General features: G+C 35.0%; 2 protein-coding genes across 4 annotated transcripts in view; both read right to left on the reverse strand.

Moving 5' to 3' along the window:
• Positions 1 to 1,272: 1,272 nt before the first annotated feature.
• LOC107686772 (protein-glutamine gamma-glutamyltransferase 2-like) lies at positions 1,273 to 15,416 on the reverse strand. Of its 3 annotated transcripts, none has more exons than XM_016483890.1 (14): positions 15,341 to 15,416; positions 12,139 to 12,318; positions 9,769 to 9,987; positions 9,507 to 9,625; positions 8,165 to 8,293; positions 7,708 to 7,888; positions 6,807 to 6,942; positions 6,520 to 6,623; positions 5,143 to 5,382; positions 4,785 to 5,060; positions 3,381 to 3,541; positions 3,140 to 3,276; positions 1,689 to 1,871; positions 1,275 to 1,521 (listed from the first exon to the last, which is right to left on the reverse strand). In XM_016483890.1, the coding sequence occupies exons 1-13, from the start codon at positions 15,342 to 15,344 to the stop codon at positions 1,721 to 1,723; spliced, it is 2,037 nt and encodes a 678-aa protein (XP_016339376.1). In that variant the 5' UTR covers positions 15,345 to 15,416; the 3' UTR covers positions 1,275 to 1,521; positions 1,689 to 1,720. The 3 variants fall into 3 exon arrangements, with proteins under 3 accessions (XP_016339374.1, XP_016339376.1, XP_016339375.1); XM_016483889.1 differs by having other exon boundaries at positions 1,683 to 1,871; XM_016483888.1 differs by having other exon boundaries at positions 1,273 to 1,871.
• A 1,348-nt stretch (positions 15,417 to 16,764) lies between these two features.
• The window catches only part of LOC107686788 (uncharacterized protein KIAA1755-like), a 33,965-nt gene continuing 27,519 nt past the window's right edge, over positions 16,765 to 23,210 (reverse strand). The window contains 8 exon segments of the mRNA XM_016483903.1: positions 16,765 to 16,913; positions 17,055 to 17,260; positions 17,573 to 17,788; positions 17,863 to 17,979; positions 19,777 to 19,954; positions 20,038 to 20,085; positions 20,088 to 20,228; positions 22,446 to 22,676. Of these exon segments, the coding sequence (XP_016339389.1) occupies positions 16,872 to 16,913; positions 17,055 to 17,260; positions 17,573 to 17,788; positions 17,863 to 17,979; positions 19,777 to 19,954; positions 20,038 to 20,085; positions 20,088 to 20,228; positions 22,446 to 22,676 (1,179 nt within the window). The 3' untranslated portion in view covers positions 16,765 to 16,871.

Raw genomic sequence — 23,210 nt, forward strand, 5'->3', positions numbered from 1 at the left:
TGTATTGTGTTCAAAAATATGATGCATGTCTGTATTTGATGCATGTTTTATGTTGAGTCTTGTCACAACAGGCTTCTTTGAACACGTGCATGATGCAACACTGCCATCCTCAGGATCAATCTATAATCTTCAGATTCATATTTAGATGATCCCTTTACTAAAAATGATCGTTTATTTAATATAAAGGAAATTAATGAGCAATATCAACGTCCCAGTTTGAAACTACTAGTGTAACATGTTTAAACTGGTGCTTTAAGTTTTGCAGACTGACCAAGAAAACACCATGAATTTTTAGCACTTTTGAATTAGCGCCGAATTGCATGGCTCTGTTTCAGTGGAAGGCTATTTCTGTGCCAGTCTGTGTGTGTTGTATGGCTGTGGAATGAATTTGGTTGTGCCACGAATATTATTGCTGTGTTTGAGGGAATTAATGGAGCGTTTCCAAACGAATTATAAAACTAACTAGTGCTGTCAAACGATTAATCGCGATTAATCGCATCCAAAATAAGTTTTTCTTTACACAATATAAATGTGAATACTGTGCATATTTATTATGTATATATAAATACAAACGCATGTATATATTTATGAAAAAAATTAATATATAAGTATATTTATATAAAATATAAGAATATAAATGTATATACATGTAAATATTTTTTTAAATATATACTGTATGTGTGTGTATTTATATACACATAATAAATATACACAGTACACAAACATATATTATGTAAACAAAAACTTTTATTTTGGATGCGATTAATCGTTTGACAGCTCTAAAACTAACATGCTCAGGAGCAGGAGCTATAATTGCTAATTTTGGATTAAGATAATTTCTCCCTTTGACCAACAGAGTTCAGCTGGATAACGTCATTTGAAGGATCGTTCACCATAAAACTGAAATTCTGTCAGTAATTACTCTCCATCACGTGTTTTTAAGCCCAGATACACAAACCACAACCTACATCAATGAAAATGGATTTGTTTATTAAAGACTGATTTTTGTTAAAAGCTTTTTAATGCCTTCAGGTATAAGATAAATGTGAATCAACTGTCAGCTTGTAGAATGAAAGAACCTCTTTGGAATGTTTATGCATTGCAATACAAACATAGAATTACACAAAAAGAAATAGGCTTTCTGATATGATTTTTTTTTAATCCAAAGCAAAACGATTTAGAAAAAGTCGATTTTGCTGACTCTCAAAAATTTCACTTCAAATATCAATAATTCAAATTTGATTCTTCATGGTGTGAGCCCTTTAAAATGAAACAGGCTAAAAACACTCCATTCAAGATTATAGCATAAATGATTTTTAAAGAAAAAGTCACAGCTGAATATAAAGATATATGAAGCAAAAACATAAAAATTGCATGTAAAATGTTTACTCTCTCTTCTAAAAATCTGGTTAAATTGCCGTCTCTTCCATGCGTCCTTTTCATTCTTGTTTTTACAGCATGATATTTCCCACAGTGCAATGTGGCTCCAAACACATCCAGGAATGTGCATGTTTCAATGTCCTGAAATTGAAAAGATGTCTTGAAATTTCTTATCATACTGTGTATTGTGAAACATAGCGTGCGTGTACAGTGCATACAGCTGCAGAAGCCCAGCTTGCCTTTTCACATTCTTAGAAAAATACAGTATATAAAAGATAACGTGATACTCTGCGAATACTGACAAGTACATGGAAAAATAGACGATTCGCATTCCGTTCTCTCATTTCCCGATGATAACGTTCTTGTATCCTCTAACGTGGCCCAGCTTGTCGCTGTCAAAATCCACCACGAGTTTGCGCAGGCCGGACTGAGTGGGAGTGAAGTAGATTTTGACTTTGGCCTCCTGCCCGGGTTCGATGGGTGACTCCAGTCTGAGACGAATAAATATTTACATTAGACATCACACAGATTTGATTCTTTTCTTATTCCTTGTCTGCATAGTGTTCATTCAAATACAAGCTAACAGACACTAGAAAAGAACAGCGTGAAGAGTATCCTCACTGTTTAATGTGCAGTCAGCATTAGAGACCACACTAAAAAAATCTGGGAATAATGTTAAAACAGAAACAGTGTGATGATAATAAAGTGATAGTGAATTATTCAGTCACATGATGTGCTGAGTTGCTTGCTATGTGTTTTAATTATAGTTCATTGGTTTTAAGTTTTATGGATTATTTAATGGATATAAGCTGCATATTGATATAAATTATATGTTGACATGAATGCTTCATTTTACAGTGCTGTTCTACATGTACACATACACTACAACATTATTTTTTGAAAATAATTGGAGCGTTTTACAAGAAGTAAATTCACATTTAATTCAATGTGTTACTTGCAGTTTGTAATTATTTGTCAAATTGATTAGTGAAAATTGTTTCTAAACCTTTTTTAGTGTACATACTATTATTATTGCAAGAACTAGATAATTAGTAGTATTAACCTAATCCTAACCTAAACCTTATCCTTAATGTAGTTACTTTATATTACTGTGTTCATACAATCATCAATATCAGTCTGTATCAATTGTTTAAAATTAGTTAAAATATTATATATAACATATAATTATATATAATGCAAGTTTGCCTCTAAAACATATTATATATAAAAAAATTATATAATTATATAATTAATATACTTAAAATGTTATATAAATATAGGTATTAACTGAACCTAACCCTAATGATCTTAAGCCATGTAGTTACCTTATATGTGACCCTGGAGCACAAAACCAGTCATAAGGCTCAATTTTTCGAAATTGAGATTTATACATTGTCTGAAAGCTGAATAAATAAGCTTTCCATTGATGTATCGTTTGTTAGGATATGACAATATTTGGCTGAGATACATCTATTTGAAAATCTGGAATCTGAGGGTGCAGAAAAATCTAAATATTGAGAAAATTGCCTTTAAAGTTGTCCAAATGAAGTTCTTAGCAATGCATATTACTAATCAAAAATTAAGTTTTGATGGTAGGAAATTTACAAAATATCTTCATGGAACATGATCTTTACTTAATATCCTAATGATTTTTAGCATAAAAGAAAAATCTATAATTTTGACCCATACAATGTATTTTTGGCTATTGCTACAAATATACCCCAGCGACTTAAGCACAGCACAGTTATTGAGTTCTTACTTCTCTGCGATGCTGCTGCCGCCGGTGAGGTTTGCGCCCTCGATGGTGAAGCAGCAGCCTTGTAAGGGTTCTGGCAGCGGGTTCTGTAGGGTGAGCTCCGCCGCCAGCTTACGCTTCTCTTTGGGTTCTCCCAGAATCTGGAACGACACACATACATCAGCATGCATCTGACAGTGCGTACCCAAGATAGGGTTGTCATGTCACCTTGTGATCACTGTGAAAGTGGTTAATGTGGTCGCACCCTGATTTTGATCTCGGGGTCGTCCAGCACGATGTCACGCATGGCCATGACGGCTTCCTTTGTGCTGTAGTCGATCAGCAGAGCGCCCAGACGGATGAGATTGTCCTCCGTTAGATTAGTACAGTATTTACTGTAGTTCAGGCTCAGAGGAACCTTCCTCTCTGGAACAAACACACAACACAGTGAAGACGCACACTATAGTATATGCATAACACAAAGCATCTACACAATTTATAATATCATAAATAATATTGCATGTAAATTGAGTATCAATTATGTTCTATGTCTTATTATATTATTACAAATATTAAAAAGGTTAAATAATAAATAAATGAAAATCAATAAAAAACATTATTACTACTATTATTAATAAATAATATTAAATGGCTTGTGTGTGTTATATATAAGTTTGGCTCTAAAATAATAATAAATATAAGAATAAATGTAATAATAAATGTAAGAAAAATGTATTAGTTATTGTTATTGCTAAGAATAATATTAATTAAAGCATGTACACAATTCATATATGAAGACTTCAGATGCAAAAACCTCTGAGTCCGTCTGAGATTTTTTCTTTTAAATGAGCACTTAAAAAAATCTTGGACTGGAGGTTTTCGCATCTGAAGTCTTCATATATAAATAATGTACATGCTTTAACTAACATTATTATTAGTAATATATTACTACTACTGCTAATAATACATCTAATTTGATAATTTTCCTTTTAAAATAACCTTTATTAAAAATAGGCATTGCCACTCTAGACCATGCATTACAATGACTTTACTAAGGCTAAAAACATACTCCATGCATATGCAAATGTGACCCTGGAGCACAAAAGCAGTCTTAAGTCGCTGGGGGATATTTGTAGCAATAGCCAAAAATACATTGTATGGGTCAAAATTATAGATTTTTCTTTTATGCTAAAAATCATTAGGACATTAAGTAAAGATCATGTTCCATGAAGATATTTTGTAAATTTCCTACCGTAAATATATCAAAACTTAATTTTTGATTAGTAATATGCATTGCTAAGGACTTCATTTGGACAACTTTAAAGATGATTTTCTCAATATTTAGATTTTTTTGCTCCCTCAGATTCCAGATTTTCAAATAGTTGTATCTCAGCCAAATATTGTCCTATCCTAACAAACTATACATCAACGGAAAATGTATTTATTCAGCTTTCAGATGATCTATAAATCTCAATTTCAAAAAATTGACACTTAAGACTGGTTTTGTGCTCCATGGTCACAAATGTGTATGTGCATGCTTGGCCAATGCATTGCTAGCATGCAGTCTTGTTTTACATACTCGGGTTGAAGCAACCAAAGTGCAGTACTTAAGGATGCTGAAAGAGTTTTTTCAAATATCTGTGCACAAAATGTAGTTCTGGCCGCTCACCTCCTCCAGGTGCCAGTTCCACATTCAGCAGGTCTTTAAAGCCGCACTCGCGGCCGATGATGCCGTTATACGACACGGCGCGTGACGCAAACACCAGACGACACTTCTTATTCTCCTCTGTGTTATTGCTCACTATTGCAAACACGTCAAAGTCACAGCCCTTCCTGATGCCCGTCGACAGCTTGATGGTGATGTGCAGCCCAGAGTTGCCCTTCTGCTGAAGCAGCTTGTTCTGGTGGTTTGCTTTCTCGAAAACCTGCCTCTCCTCCGCAGAACCTGCAAGAGGTCATCGCAAAATCAACCTCCTCTTCATGTGCGTGGATATAGGAAGGAAGTGCACTTGTTTGCGTGTTCCTACCTTCAGGATATTTGTACAGGTGTGTGATGTCTTCTCTCTCATCTCGGCCTACGCTCTTGGTGCTGATCTTCTGCCCTACTTTTTGGTCATTCACAATTTTCCTTGTGCTCCCATCGTTATATTTCAGGGTGTACACTAAGTCTGCGTTCACCTCTGCGAACACAAACGGAGCGTCGTATTTAAAGGTGAGCTCGCCCTCTTTTATCGCCCGCACAGGAACCGGCCCGCAGCAGAACACGCCTGAGAGACAGAAACGCACATCTCAGGTTAAGTTAATATCTGTTCATATAAAGCAATTGTATCTTTATTCGATAGGTTATTGATTATCGAGAAGTTATTCGCTTTATTTGCTTTCATTGCAAGTTTTGGTTACCTGGACTTTCAATGGAGGGATAGAAACCTCTAAGGTTTTGTTCAAAAAAGATTACCCACATTTTTTGGGTTTGACATGAGGGTGATTAAATGATGACACACTTCTAAAAATGAGTTTTACTTCGTATTTTTATCTTGTTTTCCAGTACAAATATCAAAACATTCAAGCAAAATAACAGAAATTAACTTTTGTTTTCTGAAAAAAAAAGTATCAAATTTAAGTGAGTTTTTGCTTGGAACAAGATATCTGAAAAAACCTGCCAATAGTGTAAGAAATAAATTTGCTTTCCCTTTGAATTAAGTGTATTGGAAAATATATATTTTTTCTTGTTTTAAGCATAAACTCACTTAATTTTGATTGTTTCAGAAAATGAGACGTAATATCTGAAGTCATTCTGCTTCTCAAGTGTAAGTAGTTTAAAATATCATTTTTGATATTTGTACTCAAAAACAAGACAAAAATACTAATAAACAGTTATTATAGTGAACTAAAACTGAAACTAAAATAAAAACCATTAAAACTATTTGTATGACAATACAAACTATAAAAACAAACAAACAAACAAAAAAAATTTTCAGCTAGTTGCCAAGGCAACATTTATCATTTTAATTTAGTTTAACTTGATGTACTAAAACAAATGAAACTAAAAATGAAATAAAAGTTAATAACAACTATATAGACATGCAAAAAATACTAAAAATAAAACACACACACACACAACAAAACGTATAAAAGTTCAAATGTAATAGGTAAATATCAATAAAACATTTATAAATAAAACATGATTTAAAATATTAATATGAATAAATATGAATATTAATAAAAACATTAATATATATATATATATATATATATATATATAAACTATTTCAGTGATACTAAAATATCACTGGTAAGAAAATCTTTTTTTGCAATGCAGAATTTTCATTTTTGGGTGAACTATCCCTTTAAGTTTAGGATGTTTGATTTGCTGTATGTGAGAAAGAAAAGAGGGGTCTGCACACCTTCACTTTTCTCCTGCGGCGTCGGGTCACTCGCCTGCCAGCCGTCAAAACCCGGAGGGAGATCGGGTCGCGTCATCCAGCTCTCGACCCAGCAGTGGTAGTTCCTACAGCAGAAAAACTGTTGAATGTCCAATATAATGACATTTCCATACTGTAAGTTTCCAAATATGTGCTTTTTTCCTGTAGTTTTATTTTTATTTATTGACTGACAAATTACTATGTGTATGTATTAGTTTTTATAGAACGGTTTTAAAACACGTTTGGATGAAAGATGTGGTTCTTCATACCATATCATATCTCTGGTGCTGCTGTCTATTTCTCCTTTCTCGTTGAGATAGCGCTCGATAACAAGGTTGCTGTTGGTATCATGAGCAGAATAGTAGTTTGTTACCACCCTGCATGGGATTCCCAGAGCTCGAGACACTGAGGACAAACACAAGAACCTGCTTCATCTGTCTGCTTGTCTGACACAAAACAGAACCAAAAACTGTGATACAAAAGTAACAAGAATGGCCCTAGAATCTAACAAAATGACCACATACCGTTCAAAGGTTTGTGCTCAGTACGATTTCTTATTTTATTCAGCAAGGATGCATTAAGTTGAGAGTAAAAACATTTATAATGTTGCAAATTTTTTTTATTTCAAATAAATACTGTTCTTTTGAACTTTCTGTTCATGAAAGAATCTTGAAAAAAAAATGTATCACGGTTTCCACAGAGATATGAAGCAGCACAACTGTTTTCAACATTGATAATAATCAGAAATATTTCTTGAGCAGCAGAATATTAGAATGATTTCTGAAGATCATGTGACACTGAAGACTGGAGCAATGATGCTGAAAATTCAGCTTTGATCACAGGAATAAATTACATTTTACAATATATATTTACATAGAAAACAGTTACGTTAAATTGTAATAGTATTTCATAATATTACTGTTTTTTATTAATTAAATGCAGCCTTGCTGAGCAGAAGAGACTTCTTTAAAAAAAAAAAAAAAAAAAAACTGAACTGCATAAGGATTCAATATTTTTTATTTTAATTTCTACGTTTAAATATTTTAGAGCTTGACATAAATAGAAAAAATCATACTCATTACAGAAATTCTCATGACTTATAGTTTGCAGTTTATTCAATTTTTAGTGGTTTTAGCTTCTTTTAAAGCATGCTTTGTGTCTTTTTAATACCTGAACAGGCGACGGCTGCGAAGACCCAGCACTGGCCGAAGCGCACCGGCAGACAGGAAGTGCTGCTCCACGTCCTCAGGATCTGAACACTTCCTCTCCAGGACATGGGGCTCACGCCGCCGTCAAACGTGTCCTTCCAGCAGCCCTCCAGCACGCCGTAGTCCCGGTCATTGCTGTTGATCTGCCGAGCAATGCGAAAACATCATCCTAATGTCTGCTAACTAAGAAACATTTATTATTATCAATGCTGAAAACACTTGTGCTGCTTCATGTTTTTGTAGAAACTGGAATACATTTTATTTTTCATGGTTCAAATGAACAGCATCTTTTGAACATTATCATGTTATATAATGTCACTTTGGATCAAGTTAATGCATCCTTGCTGAATTAAGCAATGTTACTCGTTTCTTTCAGAATTGACTATTTTTCATTTGTGTGTCCGTATTAGAGTACAGACCATAGCACTCAGCACTCTTGTGACATAAATGACGTTTCTGCGTCCAGAGCAGTCCTTCCCAGGGTTCCTTCTGTGTTTAGGGTTCATGTCCAGGATTCTCAAGCAAGCGTCCAGTATGCCCTCCTCGAACTACAAACACGACAGAGATACAGTCGACATGCAAATAATGCACATTAGCGATCACATTTGCACACACATAATGCACATTTACAATCTGTAAAAACATTTTCAAAAAGTATTTTTCCTCAAAATGCCTTTAGGAATGGAAAATCTGAGATCCATCCAGCAAGCAATTAGATTAAATGGAGAACACATGATAACTTTCTGAAACTCCTGGCATCTTGGATGTTTTGCATCAGTGATCTCACATGTTTCTCCACTAAAGTTTCAGAAGAGATCTCAACGATGTCTCAAACTGTGCTTAAAAGTCTGCAATCAAAAACCAGAGATCCCAATATGAACTCATATTAAGTTATTTTTCATTTTGGGGGTGATTTAATTCAGTGTGGTCATTGTTAACTAAAACTAAAACTATAAAAACAAAACAAAAAACATTTATGTTAATTGAAATGAAATATCAACACAAACTAAATAAAATATAGAAAATAATGTTTTTCTTATTTGTTATTTAAATTTAATTTAAAGTTAAATCATTAAAATTATATAAGTTTTATATTGTATATGTTTTATTAAATCTATTTTATTTCAGTTAGTTGCCAAGGCAAAATTTCTCATTTTTATTTGAAGTACTAAAAAAAAGTACTAAAAATGACTAAAAACTGAAATAAAAATGAATACAATAAAAAAAATGCAAAACAGAATTTTTAAGATTTTAGCTAAAATTGAAATGAAAATATAAAATATTAAAATAAAAATGAATAATTATATATATATTTCTTTATTTTTTAAACTTATTTCAGTTAGTTGCCAAGGCAAAATTTCAAATTTTAAGTTTTAACTATAAATTACTTAAATTAAAATTAATGCAATCTAAGCAGACACGTTAAAAGAAAAAAACTAGCTAAATCAACAAAAATGCAAAACAGAATTATAAATTGAAATCTAAACAGACAATATAAAAATAAAAACTAATGCAACATATTAATAAATACTATGATAGTAGAGTAATGATACTAAAATAACACTGATTTGGATGCGTTCTCGTCAGGCTTTTTATGGGATTCACACAGATGTGAAATGTTCCTCACCAGCTACTTCTTTTTCATGTTATTTGCCTTCATTCGTGTCTCTGCTGTCTTACTTGTTTATGTTTTTTAGGAGATGAGCTCAGCGTATTGAGCACAGCTAGATCATGAACATGTGCAATCGTGTTTGTTGGTACCTGTCCAAAATACCAGGCCAAAGGGACTGGGTATTCGGCATCGCCCCTGAAGATGATGCCATCCTGGGCCAGAACGTACTCGGCCAGTTTCTCCTCGCTGTCCATGTAGACCACATCTCCTGTAAATCAGAGAATGTGTTGAGTACGCAGAGATCTTACTCATCTGTCTCTGTCATCAGTTCATATAAAGAACAGGATATCCGTGTCTATAACCTTAAGGCGAGTGCGAGAGGAACACCCAAACGCATCTGTTCTCACTCACTTGGGCACCAGGGATTGAAGAGCAGTATGAAGTCGAACTGGATGCGCCCATCTAGAGTCAGGATGTACCGGCCGATGGGAGCGTCAGGGGCAGCGCAGACAGAAAGACAAACGGTGTCTCCGGGCGGACTGCTCACCGCCGCACTCCAGCACATGTCGTCAATCTCATCGTTGAGACCAAACACGGCCCTGGTGCCATACTGCTCCTCCGGCTGAGGGCCTAGCAAACCATCAGAACTAAATCAGCAAAAACAATCAAAACCAAACTGGGCTTCGTTACTGAGCAAGAGCAATCCATGTCAGTTCCCGTCAGTACAACAACATTAACAAAACTTCTGAATCATGGGCGAGTTTTAGTTTGTCTGGGTCTAAGAAAAAATTTTAATGCCTGTCTGATGCCTTCTTTAATCTAACCATGACACTTGTTTCTGAAGTGTCATGATGGGTAGCCCCCATTCTAAATAAAAAGCACAGTCCACCCAAAAAAAACGAAAGAAAATTCAGTTATCATTTACTCACTCTCGTGTCATTCCAAATCTTTCTTCTGCCATATTCTGCTATATTTTTGAAGAACAATGGATGTCACTGACTTCAATTTCCTTTTGTTGTCTATTCAATGGAGGACAATGAGAACCAAAACTAATATATATATATATATATATATATATTAATATCTTCTTTTGTGTTCAGCAGAAGACAGAAACTCATACAGTTTTGGAACAACATGAAGTGAGTAAATGATGACAGTTTTTCCATTTTTTGATGATCCATTTAAACCTTAAATCAGATCTTTTGATTGATTAAGTTTTTATGTGCATTTTAAAATGTCATGCTCATCTTAATGTTTGCATCTAAAAAAAAATGATGCAACATCCCAAAATTAATCAATAAATAATGTGGATGGAAAAAAAGTGCATCAGTTTCCATTTCAGTGAGATAAATTGCTTGTCACTGCCGTACATAGTTTGGAGGTCTGACTGTCTGCAAAACATGTGTGTGCTTATTATTAAACTTAAACTTAGTATTTCCTAAAGATCTTATTCTAGTAGTCTATTATTCTCTTTCTAAAGAAGTTGTGTGGTGCTTGGCTCATGCCACTAAGAAAGACAAAGAGAGACACTGACTGAGGTGTTTTCGAAACGTTCACCAAAACCAATAGTTTTGTACTTGACTCTTTGATCACTTCTACGGAGTTAACATGTGTGATATCTCATCACTGATTCAGTTAAACATGCCAGATGGTCTTGTTTTCTTGACATTAGAGTTATCTGAGTCTGAGCAGAGTCTTTCCTGTCTGAACGCCAGCGTTTACACGCTGCTGCCTCCCTTTGTGTTCACTAATGTCTTTATATTATCTCTTGCTCCAGCTCAAAAACATAACAGAATCTGTAACACAGAAAGTCCAACAAGAGCCCTAACATTCCCTTGGACATAAACAGCGTATGCTGTTCTGTGTCAGCTGTGTCACACCAGATCTGTTTCCTACGTTGCTGTGATTTGATCTGAACGAAAACAGCGTATCCGCGTGACGCAGCTGACACAGAACAGCATACGCTGTTTATGTCCAGCGGATACTCTCCAAAATGGCACTACAGGGTGACGCAGAAGAGACGAATTGTTGAATAAAGTCGTTTTTTTTTTCTTCTTTTGCGCACAAAAAGTATTCTCGTAGCTTCGTATAATTGCGGATGAACCCCTGATGTCACATGGATTATTTTACAGATCTCCTTGCTACGTCTCTGGACTTGGGAACATTTCAGTTGTATTGCAGTCTATGCAGGGTCAGACAGCTCTCAGATTCCATCAAAAATATCTTAATTTGTGTTCCGAAGATGAACGACGGTCTTACGGGTTTGAAACGACATGAGGGTGAGTAATTAATGACAGAATTTTCAGTTTTTGGGTGAACTAACCCTTTAAGAGGTGTTCTTCTGAATGAATGAATGAATGAATATGTTGTAAGAATGTTTTGCTAACATTCCTATTTAGTAATAAAAACATTATTTCTGAATGTTCCCATAACATTCAAAACATCCAGTTTTTAAAATGTAAAAACGTTTTTCCTCGGTTATGTGAATGTTCAGGGAACATTCTATTTTTGCACACATTATGGGACTGTTCCATTTGAATGTTCTCCGAACAATCTGAAACAAATAGTAACATTTAAAAAAAAAAAAAACGATTAACAGGTGAATGTCCAACTAAAACATTCCAGGATAGAACATTCCATCATAACTTTGAATGAATGTTCTAATAATGTTACTGAAAGAACATTTGTTCATAATTTTGAAAGAAACTTTCAAAAAAAAATTCAAAATGTTCCCTGTTAGCTGGGGTATTAAAATATTAGGTTAAAATCTCTGTGCATTACCTGTCTCTGCAGTGATGTGCAGCTGGCTGTATCCGGGCTGGTAAGAGCCGGAGTTCAGGTACAGGTTGATGGTGAAGGCCTGTCCTCTCCGTACGATCAGCCGGTCAGTGCCGTTCAGCTCCGTGTGGTGATCCGTGTTATTGAACTGACACGCCAGATCCCAGGTGCTGATGTTCAGAGCTGAGTGAGCACGGGATAAATTAATTTTACTGCCCTGCCTGCATAAACATCACTGTCAACATGAACAAAAACCGTGACTTTGGTACTAATTATTCTAAAAGCTTTTTTTTTTTTGATCTGATGGGTCAAACTGCTGTTTGTATCATTCCACTTGTCTTACAAACTATGTGTGCGGTGAGAATTTTAGAGTGATTCTTTCTGCAGGTTACTTTGGTGTTCCAGTAGGTGGCGACAATTGACTGTCTTAATAAGTGAGTCATTGATTATTCATTCAACCAGTTCATTCATAAATGCTGATTCATTCGGGAACGAAACAAATTACTTTATGAATGAGTACATTTAATGTCATTTTGTTAGTAGCCTAATGTTTAGGTTTTGTAACTATATAGTGACACACGTCACCATCCAATCAATGAATTAAAGTAAGACTCGTCCTACATATATATATATATATATATATATAGCACTGCAAGTATGCACGGCACTTCAAGGTTCTTCTAAAATTTAGACAAAGTGTGAACTCCTGTTGACCATCATTTATGAGCATGCCATTCATAGCACAAGAGCATTCCCCATGTGCTCTGTTTACTGTCTGGATATTTCCTTGAGGTGAGGTTTGAATGCATGCACTCTTAATGCTTTAAGTGGACATCGCTCTGGAAGAAAGGAATTTCACTTATATTCCCCGCTGTGTTTTAAATAAAAGTCACAATAAGTGTTTGGTTACAGTGGGTTTATAAGTACCCAATTAAAAAACCAACAAAAAGCCATGATTCAGTAAATCTGGAAAGCTAAGAAACCTGCAGCCTTAAAGCATTTTTAAGTCCACAATACACTGATCAAGGAACCCACTATTTTATTACAATGGCATAAAGTGTGTTTCAGGTCTGTTGATACTGAGATGCTTGAATGTTTCTAGGAGAGTCTGGAAAGGAGATACAATGTAAAGAATGCATTGCACATGTGAAGCATGTGGTTTATGTTTAACAGATGCCGTCTTCAAGGACACTTCATTGAGACATGTCTGTCACTGATTGACCGCTGACACTCAGTAATTCAGTTCTAAATAATCTAAACATATAGTTTCTCTTATTTAATCCTTTCCATATGCTTTTTAAGTTGTTTTAAATGGTATTGTGCTCTATTATGAATAAAATAAATATATTAAAATATATTTATGAAATTAATAACAATATAAAAATAAAATAAATAACATTTTATTATTATGTGAGACTCACACAAAAAATTCAGAGCACCTCATTGTCTGTCCTTCTCTAGATTTCAATAATCTCTTGATAATACCCTAAAAATGTGGGTCTTGTTTAAATAAACTAACAGTTTAGGTCTCAAAAATTAGCAAAAGATTTCAGGCTGTCATTAAATAGTGTTTCATTTATGTCCTGAATTGTTTTGGGGGGCAAAATGTTGAAATGAGATTCTGAAATGACATCATTATATACATTATTGTGATGGTCTTTGTCAAACATCTGGGTTATGTGATATTAGTAGAAAGTTCGGGGAGTCTTTGTCCATCCATTTATCTTGAACAACAGATAGAAAGGTAGAGAGATGGATGGACTTTCAAATTACTAGAGACTCATGGGAATGCAGATTGAGTTTCTCTCTGTAGTGTGTCGTAAACTAACAACCCTGCGGTCAGAAAATTAGTTTCAGACCAGACAGAAAGTGTGTGTGTGTGTGTGTGTGTGTGTTTAATGAGGAATGTGGCCAGTGGGGTGTTCTCTGTTTTCTATCAGTAAACCCGCTGTCGTAATCTTTACCATCTTTAATCCTGGTCTAAAGAGAAGCCGAGTGTGTGTCTCATCGCTGGCTTACACACCTCTGTTTAGCTTTCAGACTGACTGATGCTGTTGATATGAATGTGTATGTAGAGCAGACGGTCTGCCAGGATAAACCAGCACAGGTATTCTGCAGCCGTACAGTGCCACAAACAATCTGCTCACACATTTCAATCAGCGAAGCGACTGCATGAATAAATCAATAACAAACAAGTGAGAGCAGCTTTTATAACTGGGGAGAGAAATAATGAGTCTTTGATTCTCCTCCCTCATGAAATTCTTTGCTGTAATTTTCCATTTATGGTCCGGTCACTATTTTCGGCATACTATTTTAATCATTATGACTCTTAGTAAATATTTTTAGTGGATCACACGGTAAACAGCTGTCTGTAGCTCTATAGACATAATGTTTGCATGCCATACATAAACTCATTCACTGAGACTCTTCAAAGAACATTCACATGCAGCCGTGGAAAGTACAGTACATAGTGAGTTTATGACACACTACATTAACCTTACACACACCTGGCACTCATTACATGTCATATAATAACACCGTACTGTATAACTGACCACAGTGTACCATTCATTTAAGCCAATCCAACAGAGATGCTTAAATGAATGTAACAGTGTCTCAGATTCATTAGAGGTGGAGATGAAGAACTGCAGTAAATAAAACTGCTGAATTTAACATTTGTGCCCAAGAAAGGCTGTAAATAATTACAGTAGTTGATGTAAACAAATTCAAAGCAAGTGCATTTCATCCTAAATGATGCGTTTGACCCATCATGGACAAAACCAATGCACACACAATAAATTAATGAATGAAGTTTAGCATAATAAATTCATTTAAATCTATCAATAATCTAGGTGTAAACAGTGTAAAAATCAGGTAACCTAAAATATGCTTCATGTAGTAAAATTAAATGGCCACCTGGCTTTATTCAAATGTATTATTTAATATGACGGATTTATTATGCATTATGTTAGGTTACACATTCTACATACATATACAAACACACACACACACACACACACACATATATATATATATAGAGAGAGAGAGAGAGAGAGAGAGAGCATCTACTACACCACCAAACTTTTTATAGCGTGATGCAAAACAGAAAATATGATAGATGCATTTGGATAAATATTAAAACAATCATAACTCATAGCATCTTCAAGTTGAAAACAATGGCAAATACAGTGTGAAATGCACATACCCATGTTAATGCTGTGCTTTAATGTTGCGGAGATCCAGTGCTGTGTGTTGAGTCAGTGACAGCCAAAGTGTGCGCGATCTCTCACACTCACGCGTCTTTATTGTCCGGAGCGGCGCGTCAGAGCGTCACGCCCACGCTCGCGTAAAGAGCTCACGGACATACAGTACATATTACTCACTCCTTCTTTGCATTTGCTTGATAGTATAATATTGTCTTATTACACTGAATATGACCTCACGTTTTTAAATAATGTTATTTTGTATATTTAATCACAAAATATTTATATTATTTATGCTAATTTGAGTGGATGTGTTTTGTCATGTCTCTGGGTGCTGCTACAATAAAATAAAAAAAGTCCCTTTTAGGTGTGTCTTCAGTTTTTCCTGTCTGTAATTGGAATGTTTTCTTGAGAATGTTATTAAATGGTAATTATTTTACAGGCCTTTATATCATATGTCCTCACTTTCCATCCTGTTATTTGTTGTTGTTTTTGTTGTTGTTGTTGTTAGCTAGTTAAAATCCCTTTAACTAACAAAATCCAGTCCTGTAATCATTCTGCAGGAAGTGACATCATTCTGGTAAATCAAACACCACCACAAACATCAGTAAATATCAAGAACTATGAAATCTTGAGATAAATCCAATGGCTAGACAGACAGACAGAGAGGAAACTACTACACAGGTCAGTCCTAAAGCACTTCTGTTGTGGTTTTCTAGCTTTGTCAAATGGTGCAATGTAGAACCATAAGAGGAACCTCATTCTCCTCAGATTTTTGGTATGTTATTCCACTCTCGTGTGTTTGCTATGAATGGGAATTTTCTATAACGGCAAAAGCTATATTGAATCACTTTGATGCTTTTCTGAGGTCAAAAAGTCTTGTGTGGGGGCCCTGGAATATTTCCTTATAGGGGGGCCTTGGGGGCAAAAAGGTTGAGAACCACGTTATCTTCAGGAAATACACTGTATTTTAAAGTCATTTTTGAATCCTTTTCTCAACTAAACTAAGAGACTAAGAACCATACAGGGGCTTAATGGGTTTTTTGTATGGCAGTGGTGCTATATAGCACCCGAAGAAGCGCTGAAGAACCAGTTTTTACTGGTTAACATTTCCACATTCATTCAAAGCTTACAGAATAAGTTTGATTCTTTTTATAAATCAGTTCATTTAAAATAATTCCACTGAGAATTAAATAATTTCTTGCAGACCAGAGACTTTATGACAACTCTTCAGTTGTTTATTTTATCAAAGCAATTTTATTAAAAGATTACACCACTGTTTGTGTTTTATCACCTGTGCAATAAGGCTAAGTAGAAACAGAAATACAAGTAAAAAACAAACAAAGGATTTTGTAGGTTTTTAACATTTAAATGTTAGTTCCATGAACCAATGTTACATACTCAGACTGAAATAAATAAATAAAATAAACTTTATTTTAGAGTTTCACAGGATTGATAGGTATAAAAGGTAAAAAGGATGGGCCTGATAACATAAAAGCATGACGCTATTACAGTATAAACATACATGATGGGCTATACTTCAGTTGACTTTCCTATGATGCTCGTCCCTTGAACCTGTAAAGATCAAAGAGAGTAAATTAAAATATAAATATGCAGAATATTCCAAATCTCAACACAACTGAAAAATAACTATAAAATAGCTTGAATGTGTCGAAAGTGGTAATTCACAATGTAGAAATTTCATAAATGCCGTACTGTAGTGCACGAATGGTCCCTGGTTTGGCCTGGTGGGTTAGTGGGTTTCACGCTGCATTCGTGGTTGTGGGCACACGCTTTTTTCACACCAATGACAGGCGCCTCAGATTGGGTGTGTTCACAGTCTCCACCAATCACAGACGAGCAGCTGTGACCAGAACTGCTAAAGCAACTAACACTTTCTCCTGAGGACACTGAACTCTCCACTGAAACACAGCACATTAAAACATCCTATTAGCAACATATATTGCATATACTGTATACCTCAATATATGCACCTGGGTGTTGAACTGCAGTGCATGTGTGAGAGGCTAAATAATAAGATGGTTTTAAAAAAGCTAATTATCAGAACTAATTATTCAATTTAGAAAAACATGACCTGATGAAACATTCAAAATAAGACCAGAAATATGTATTAAGAAATAAGGTAAATTTTAAATTGCACTTTTATTGATCACAAATTTAAAATTTTGTGTAGACAACATCCAAAATAGGATGCATTGTGAAGAAGGACATACCCAGTGTACTCTGGTTTCCGCTCTCCTGGTCTAAATCATCTTCCTCCAGGATCCCTGAGGTCCCGTGGACGTACCGGACAACATCTCCTCCACTAGGACTGATCAGATGACCCACAGGAGACGTGGATCCCCACCCAGAGGAGGACGAATGGCTTCCAGAGGATGACGTATAGCTGGCCGAGCCAACAGAATTCAGCCGGAGGACAGGAATCCCACCTACGATATCATATAGAGTTAAATAAGATCAATCTCTCAAGCTACCCAACGTTTAACCCTGACAGGTGCTTCACCTCGTCCTGTGGGAGAGCAGTTGACGGCTCGGTCATTGATGGCCATCTCACTGGGCTGGATATCCATGAAGGGTTTATGACCGATTCCCATGAACACCCTCTCCTGCATACGGATCTCTGCGTGGAGATCAGCAAACAAACAAGCTGGGGCTATTAATAATATATGTGACCCTGGAGCACAAAACCAGTCATAAGGGTAAATTGAAATTGATTGGGTAAGTTGAAATTGAGATTTATACATCATCTGAAAGCTGAATAAATAAGCTAGTTAGGATAGGACAATATTTGGCTGAGATACAACTATTTGAAAATCTGGAATCTGAGGGTGCAAAAAAATCAAAATATTGAGAAAATCACCTTTAAAGTTGTCCAAATGAAGTTTTTAGCAATGCATATTACTAATCAAAAATTACGTTTTGATATATTTATGGTAGGAAATTTACAAAATATCTTCATGGAACATGATCTTTACTTAAAATCCTAATGATTTTTGGCATAAAAGAAAATAATTTTGACCCATACAATGTATTGTTGGCTATTGCTACAAATATACCCATGCTACTTATGACTGGTTTTGTGCTCCAGGGTCACATATGGTCCTTAAAAACGAACAAGAAGGTGGCTAGCCGCACACTGAATCCAATACAGACTGAAAAAGTCTATAATTTTTTATTTTATAAATTGCATCGTGCAAAAAGTGCAGAGTGCGTGAGAGTTAAAAGCGAATGGACACGAGCAATGCTTGATGCACACATCTACAACAGTGCAACCAATTCTAAGGAAAAGCACAGCTGTTAAACATCTATGGGACGCATCGAATGGGAGGACTGTTATCGGGAAATGTGATAAAAGTGAGAGTGATGAATAAATGCATGCAGCTGCATATGGGAGGTGAGCTTCTGTCGTTCATCTTTCACTCCTTATCACATTCCTCAACATACAAGATCACGTTTCACCAGTTCTTTAGGCTTCATTAACTTAAGCACATTCATATTTCTGATTCTCAGTGAGGTGCTGAGGTTTTCATTTTATAATCAAACAAATAACTAAAGATAAAGAGTGGATTGCAGCAATAACTGCATTCAATCACGGCTTTACTGTAAACCTACAGTAGATTAATTTAGGGATTTAATTTGAATTTGCACCTGAAGAGGATTGAATTTCCAAAAAGCCAGCAATTTTTCAATGGATTCCCAGAGAATGAGAGATCAAATCTAATCACAGGTTAATTTTTTAATCATTAATTTGCTTTCACAATGTTTGTTTTCAACATATTTTGAAGTATGTTGGCAACCGAACAGTGGCTGGTCCCCACTGACTATGAAAAAAAAATACTATGGAAGTCAATGGAGACCAGAAACTGTTTGGTTACCAACATTCTTCAAAATATCTTCTTTTGTGTTCAACAGAAGACAGAAATTCGGTAAACACTTTAGGTTAGGGAACACATATTCACTATTAACTAAGAGTTTTCCCTCAATAAACCTCAAATTACTGCTTATTGATAGTAAGGTAGTTGTTGTAGTTGTTAAAAATAATATAATAATAATAAAAATAGTTGTTGTAGGTAGTTGTAGGTATAGGGTAACGTTAAGGGATCTGGGCATTAATATGTGCTTTATAAGTACTAATATGCTATTAATTTGCATGCTAATAAGCAACTAGTTAATAGTGAATAGTGTTTCCATAATCAAGCCAACATAACAAGTTTGGAACAACTTGAGGGTGAGTAAATGATGACAGATTTTCATTTTTGGGTGAACTATCCCTTTAAGCAATACAATAACCTGAATTGAAATAAAACCTAGAGCAAGAAACTAGATTAGCTCTAAATGCTCCTGAATTTAATTCACACCATAATCATAATTCATGTTTATCAAGACAAAAGCGACCTGAATATTACTGTGTGCTCACCTCTGTTGAGGACGGCTTGTTCCCACAGGATCCTCTCCAGGTCTCTGGTCCAGTTCTCCTTCACCTCTCGACTCGGTGCCTGAAGGACATACGTGTCCTGAGACTTCCTCCTTCGAAACCAGATCTCAAAACACAGCCCGCTGTCACCGAAATTATGGGTCATACCGATGTCTGAAGTCTGCGAGAGCACAGAAAGCAAAAGTGAAAGGGAAAGCCGTCTCTATTTTGAGCTGTTCACTGATGCCTCATGCAGGGGTTTACCTTGAAGGATTGTTTGTAGATGTACGTGTCATTCCCAACGTCGGTTCTGCATTCCGAACGTCGGTTCTGCGTGTCTTGCTGAAGAGTATGAGATCTTGGAAGAGAAAGATGTGACGGTAGCATTTCTTCTTCCTGAAGGTCAACAGGAACCCGTCCTGACGGATCAGCTGGCCCTGTTCCTTCAGATTCACCTGCACACACATGAACAAAATAACATTAATGCATTTGGCAGATGCTTTTATATTAATCAACTGCTTTTGCATTCAAATTCTTTTTTCAGTGTCTTTTAACAACAATCAAAATGTCATACATAAAGTTTGTAAAGAGAGACTTGCATTCACCTTCAAAAGCTTTTATATCTATACTACTGGTCAAAAGTTTGGAATAATTACTTTTTTTTTGTTTTTTTTACATTTTTAAAGGAAAAGGCTGCATTTATTTGATCAAAAATATAATAAAAACAGTAATATTGTGAAATATTATAACAGTTTAAAATACCTGTTTCTTATGTGAGTAAATATTAATATGTAATTTATTTCTGTGATCAAAGCTGAATTTTCAGCATCATTCCTCCAGTCTTCAGTGTCACATGATCTTCAGAAATCATTCTAATATCAGCTCTCATGTTGGGTTTTCAAGTGGAGATTGATGTGCAGACAGAAAAGTGAAGCGTAGGGAGCTGCTTGGAAAAGTTACCTGAGACACAAATCATTTTCACCGAGAGGAGAGGACAGAACCGAGACTGATCCTGAAGAACCGCAGTGAATGTGTCATAGATAAGATGAAGAGCATGTCTAAACCTAAGATAACATTAGAGTACAGTAACTCGACTGTCTCAGCACACAGGTGAAGGGAGTGTACGAGTTAGTTCACTGTTCTTTTTTAAAGCTTGCTGTCTGAAAATAAATGCATGAAATATGAACGTATTTATCTTTCTAATTACAGACGGTATGTGAAGTGGGCTAAACTCACCTCCATCTCACGCCTGACCATCCTGTTCTATAAAAATATCTCTATTTCAGTCTGCATTTAGTTTGCAGACAAATATGTTTTGCCTTATTATGCAAAACAACATATATCTTAGATTTATAAGCAAGCAGGTAAACAGTACAAACTTTAAGAAATTATGGTGATGATTGCCTGTGCAAGTTGATAGGTGCAGCTATTGTATTTCTAAGGTGTTTTTAGTGGATTTTAGTGTTGCTATGCAGTTGCTAGGGTCTTTTTGTTTTACTGGCCAAAAGGATCGACCCTTAAATCTGTGTGACTTTCTGTTCTCTAGATATGACTCAGGTCCCTCCTTCAATGTAAGTTCAATGTATTTCATGATCATTCACCAGGTACAAATCATGAGTCTGTTCTGTAGCAGCTCCGCTTCTCAGCATTTTACACACTGAAGTTTAATACATCATCTCAAATCACGAACCCTCAGTATGTGCAATAATGACGCTTGCCATGACATGCTTTTTTAAATTACAGGGTTGAAGAAGAAATGTGCCTAGTTCTGTAAGCTAAAATGGAATTGGGGTTTTCTGAGATGTTGTAATCTCATCTCTCTATCACTCCAGTGTCATTTTAGTATTATGAATATACTATTATAGTATTTATTAATATTGTAATTTTTTGTTACATTTTTATATGTATTTTCAGATTTAATTTTAATTTGAGTTTTAGTAATTTCATCCTTTTTACTATTATTTTTAATTATCTCTATTTAACTATCATTTATGAAGCTCAATTTATTTTATTAATAAATTAGTATTTTTAAGTATTTTTAAACTAGTTTAATATTTTAAAATTAGTAACTTAAAAATGAGTAATTTTAGTACTTCAACATATTTATTTTAGTTGGTTGCCAAGGCAACATTTCAAGTATTTAAGTTGAATTAAGTTTAATATTGTTTTATCCAGTATTTATATTTTAATTTATTTCACCTTAAATTTAACTTAGTTCATAGATTATATTACTAGAATTACCAAAAACAATAGTTTGGATATACTAAAAATAGTAATTTAGATTATTTTACTAGAATTATTAAACTCATTTAGAAGAAAAGCATCAGAAGTATTACACTCAAAAAAAAAACTATAAACTGATTTTTCAGGAATGTAAAAAATAATAGTCTCATGAATAATAGTCCAAAGAGGACATTTTATGTATCATCTTGTTTGTTTCTTAAATGCATGAGTTAGATTTAAAAAACACATTCAGTCGTTAAAAGTATTTTTAAATTAGTTTAGTATTTTAAAATGAGTAATTTTAGAACTTCAAAAATTTTATTGCTTAGTTGCCAAAGAAACATTTCTTTTTTCAAAATTTTTAAATCTAATATTTATATTTGACTTTATTTCAGCTTTATTTTTAAGTACCCACAATGTTAATAGTTTTATTTAGCGATGAGGCTCACATCACAGTCCTGAAGGTCGTCCATGGCGAGCAGGTTGTTGCCGTGGCGGAGCTGGAACTGGATGAAGTTCAGCGCGGTCTGTATCTCGAGCCGCTCGTGTCCCGCGTGCGCTCCGGTCTCACACTCACGCAGCATGTCCTGCAGCAGCAGCCCGTATTTACTGATGCGCTGCACCGGCTTCAGCAGATACGAGGACAGATCCATCTTATCACCCAGCAGCTGCTGCTTCTGCTGCAATCCACATGATTGAACTAAAATTACTAAACAAGCACGGCATCAGAAGTAAAACAATCTAAACTGATTCATTAGATGCTGAATGTAAAGATTAAACTCATCAATAATTGTCTAAATAGGACATTTTATGCACCATCTTGTTTGTTTATTAATAACATGAGGTCAACGAGATTTTTATAGAAATATATCATAAATGCTGTTATGACTTTTTTGCAAGGTTAACACTGAATATTTGTTTTATGTGTGTCCCGTCTGGAAAAGCGCCCACGGTTTATGACAGAGTTGATTTATTCTGACAGGTATTTATATGCAAATCATCATGCCACTCATTTCAAGAAGAAGCAAACTTCTGCCAAATGAAAGATTTATCCTGAGGGCATGGATTTCCAAGAGAATGAACTCTCCAGAACTCTTCCAGTGCGTGTTTGCCCAGTACTTTACTTTTTGTCAGATGTGTGAAATATCACATTAGCAGATAAACTATTTCATAATCATTTTTTCTGATGGGAATTTTTTTCCCTTTTATTTTGC

Source organism: Sinocyclocheilus anshuiensis, unplaced genomic scaffold, assembly GCF_001515605.1.
Source record: "Sinocyclocheilus anshuiensis isolate Anshui unplaced genomic scaffold, SAMN03320099.WGS_v1.1 scaffold958, whole genome shotgun sequence".
Taxonomy (NCBI): Eukaryota; Metazoa; Chordata; class Actinopteri; order Cypriniformes; family Cyprinidae; genus Sinocyclocheilus; species Sinocyclocheilus anshuiensis.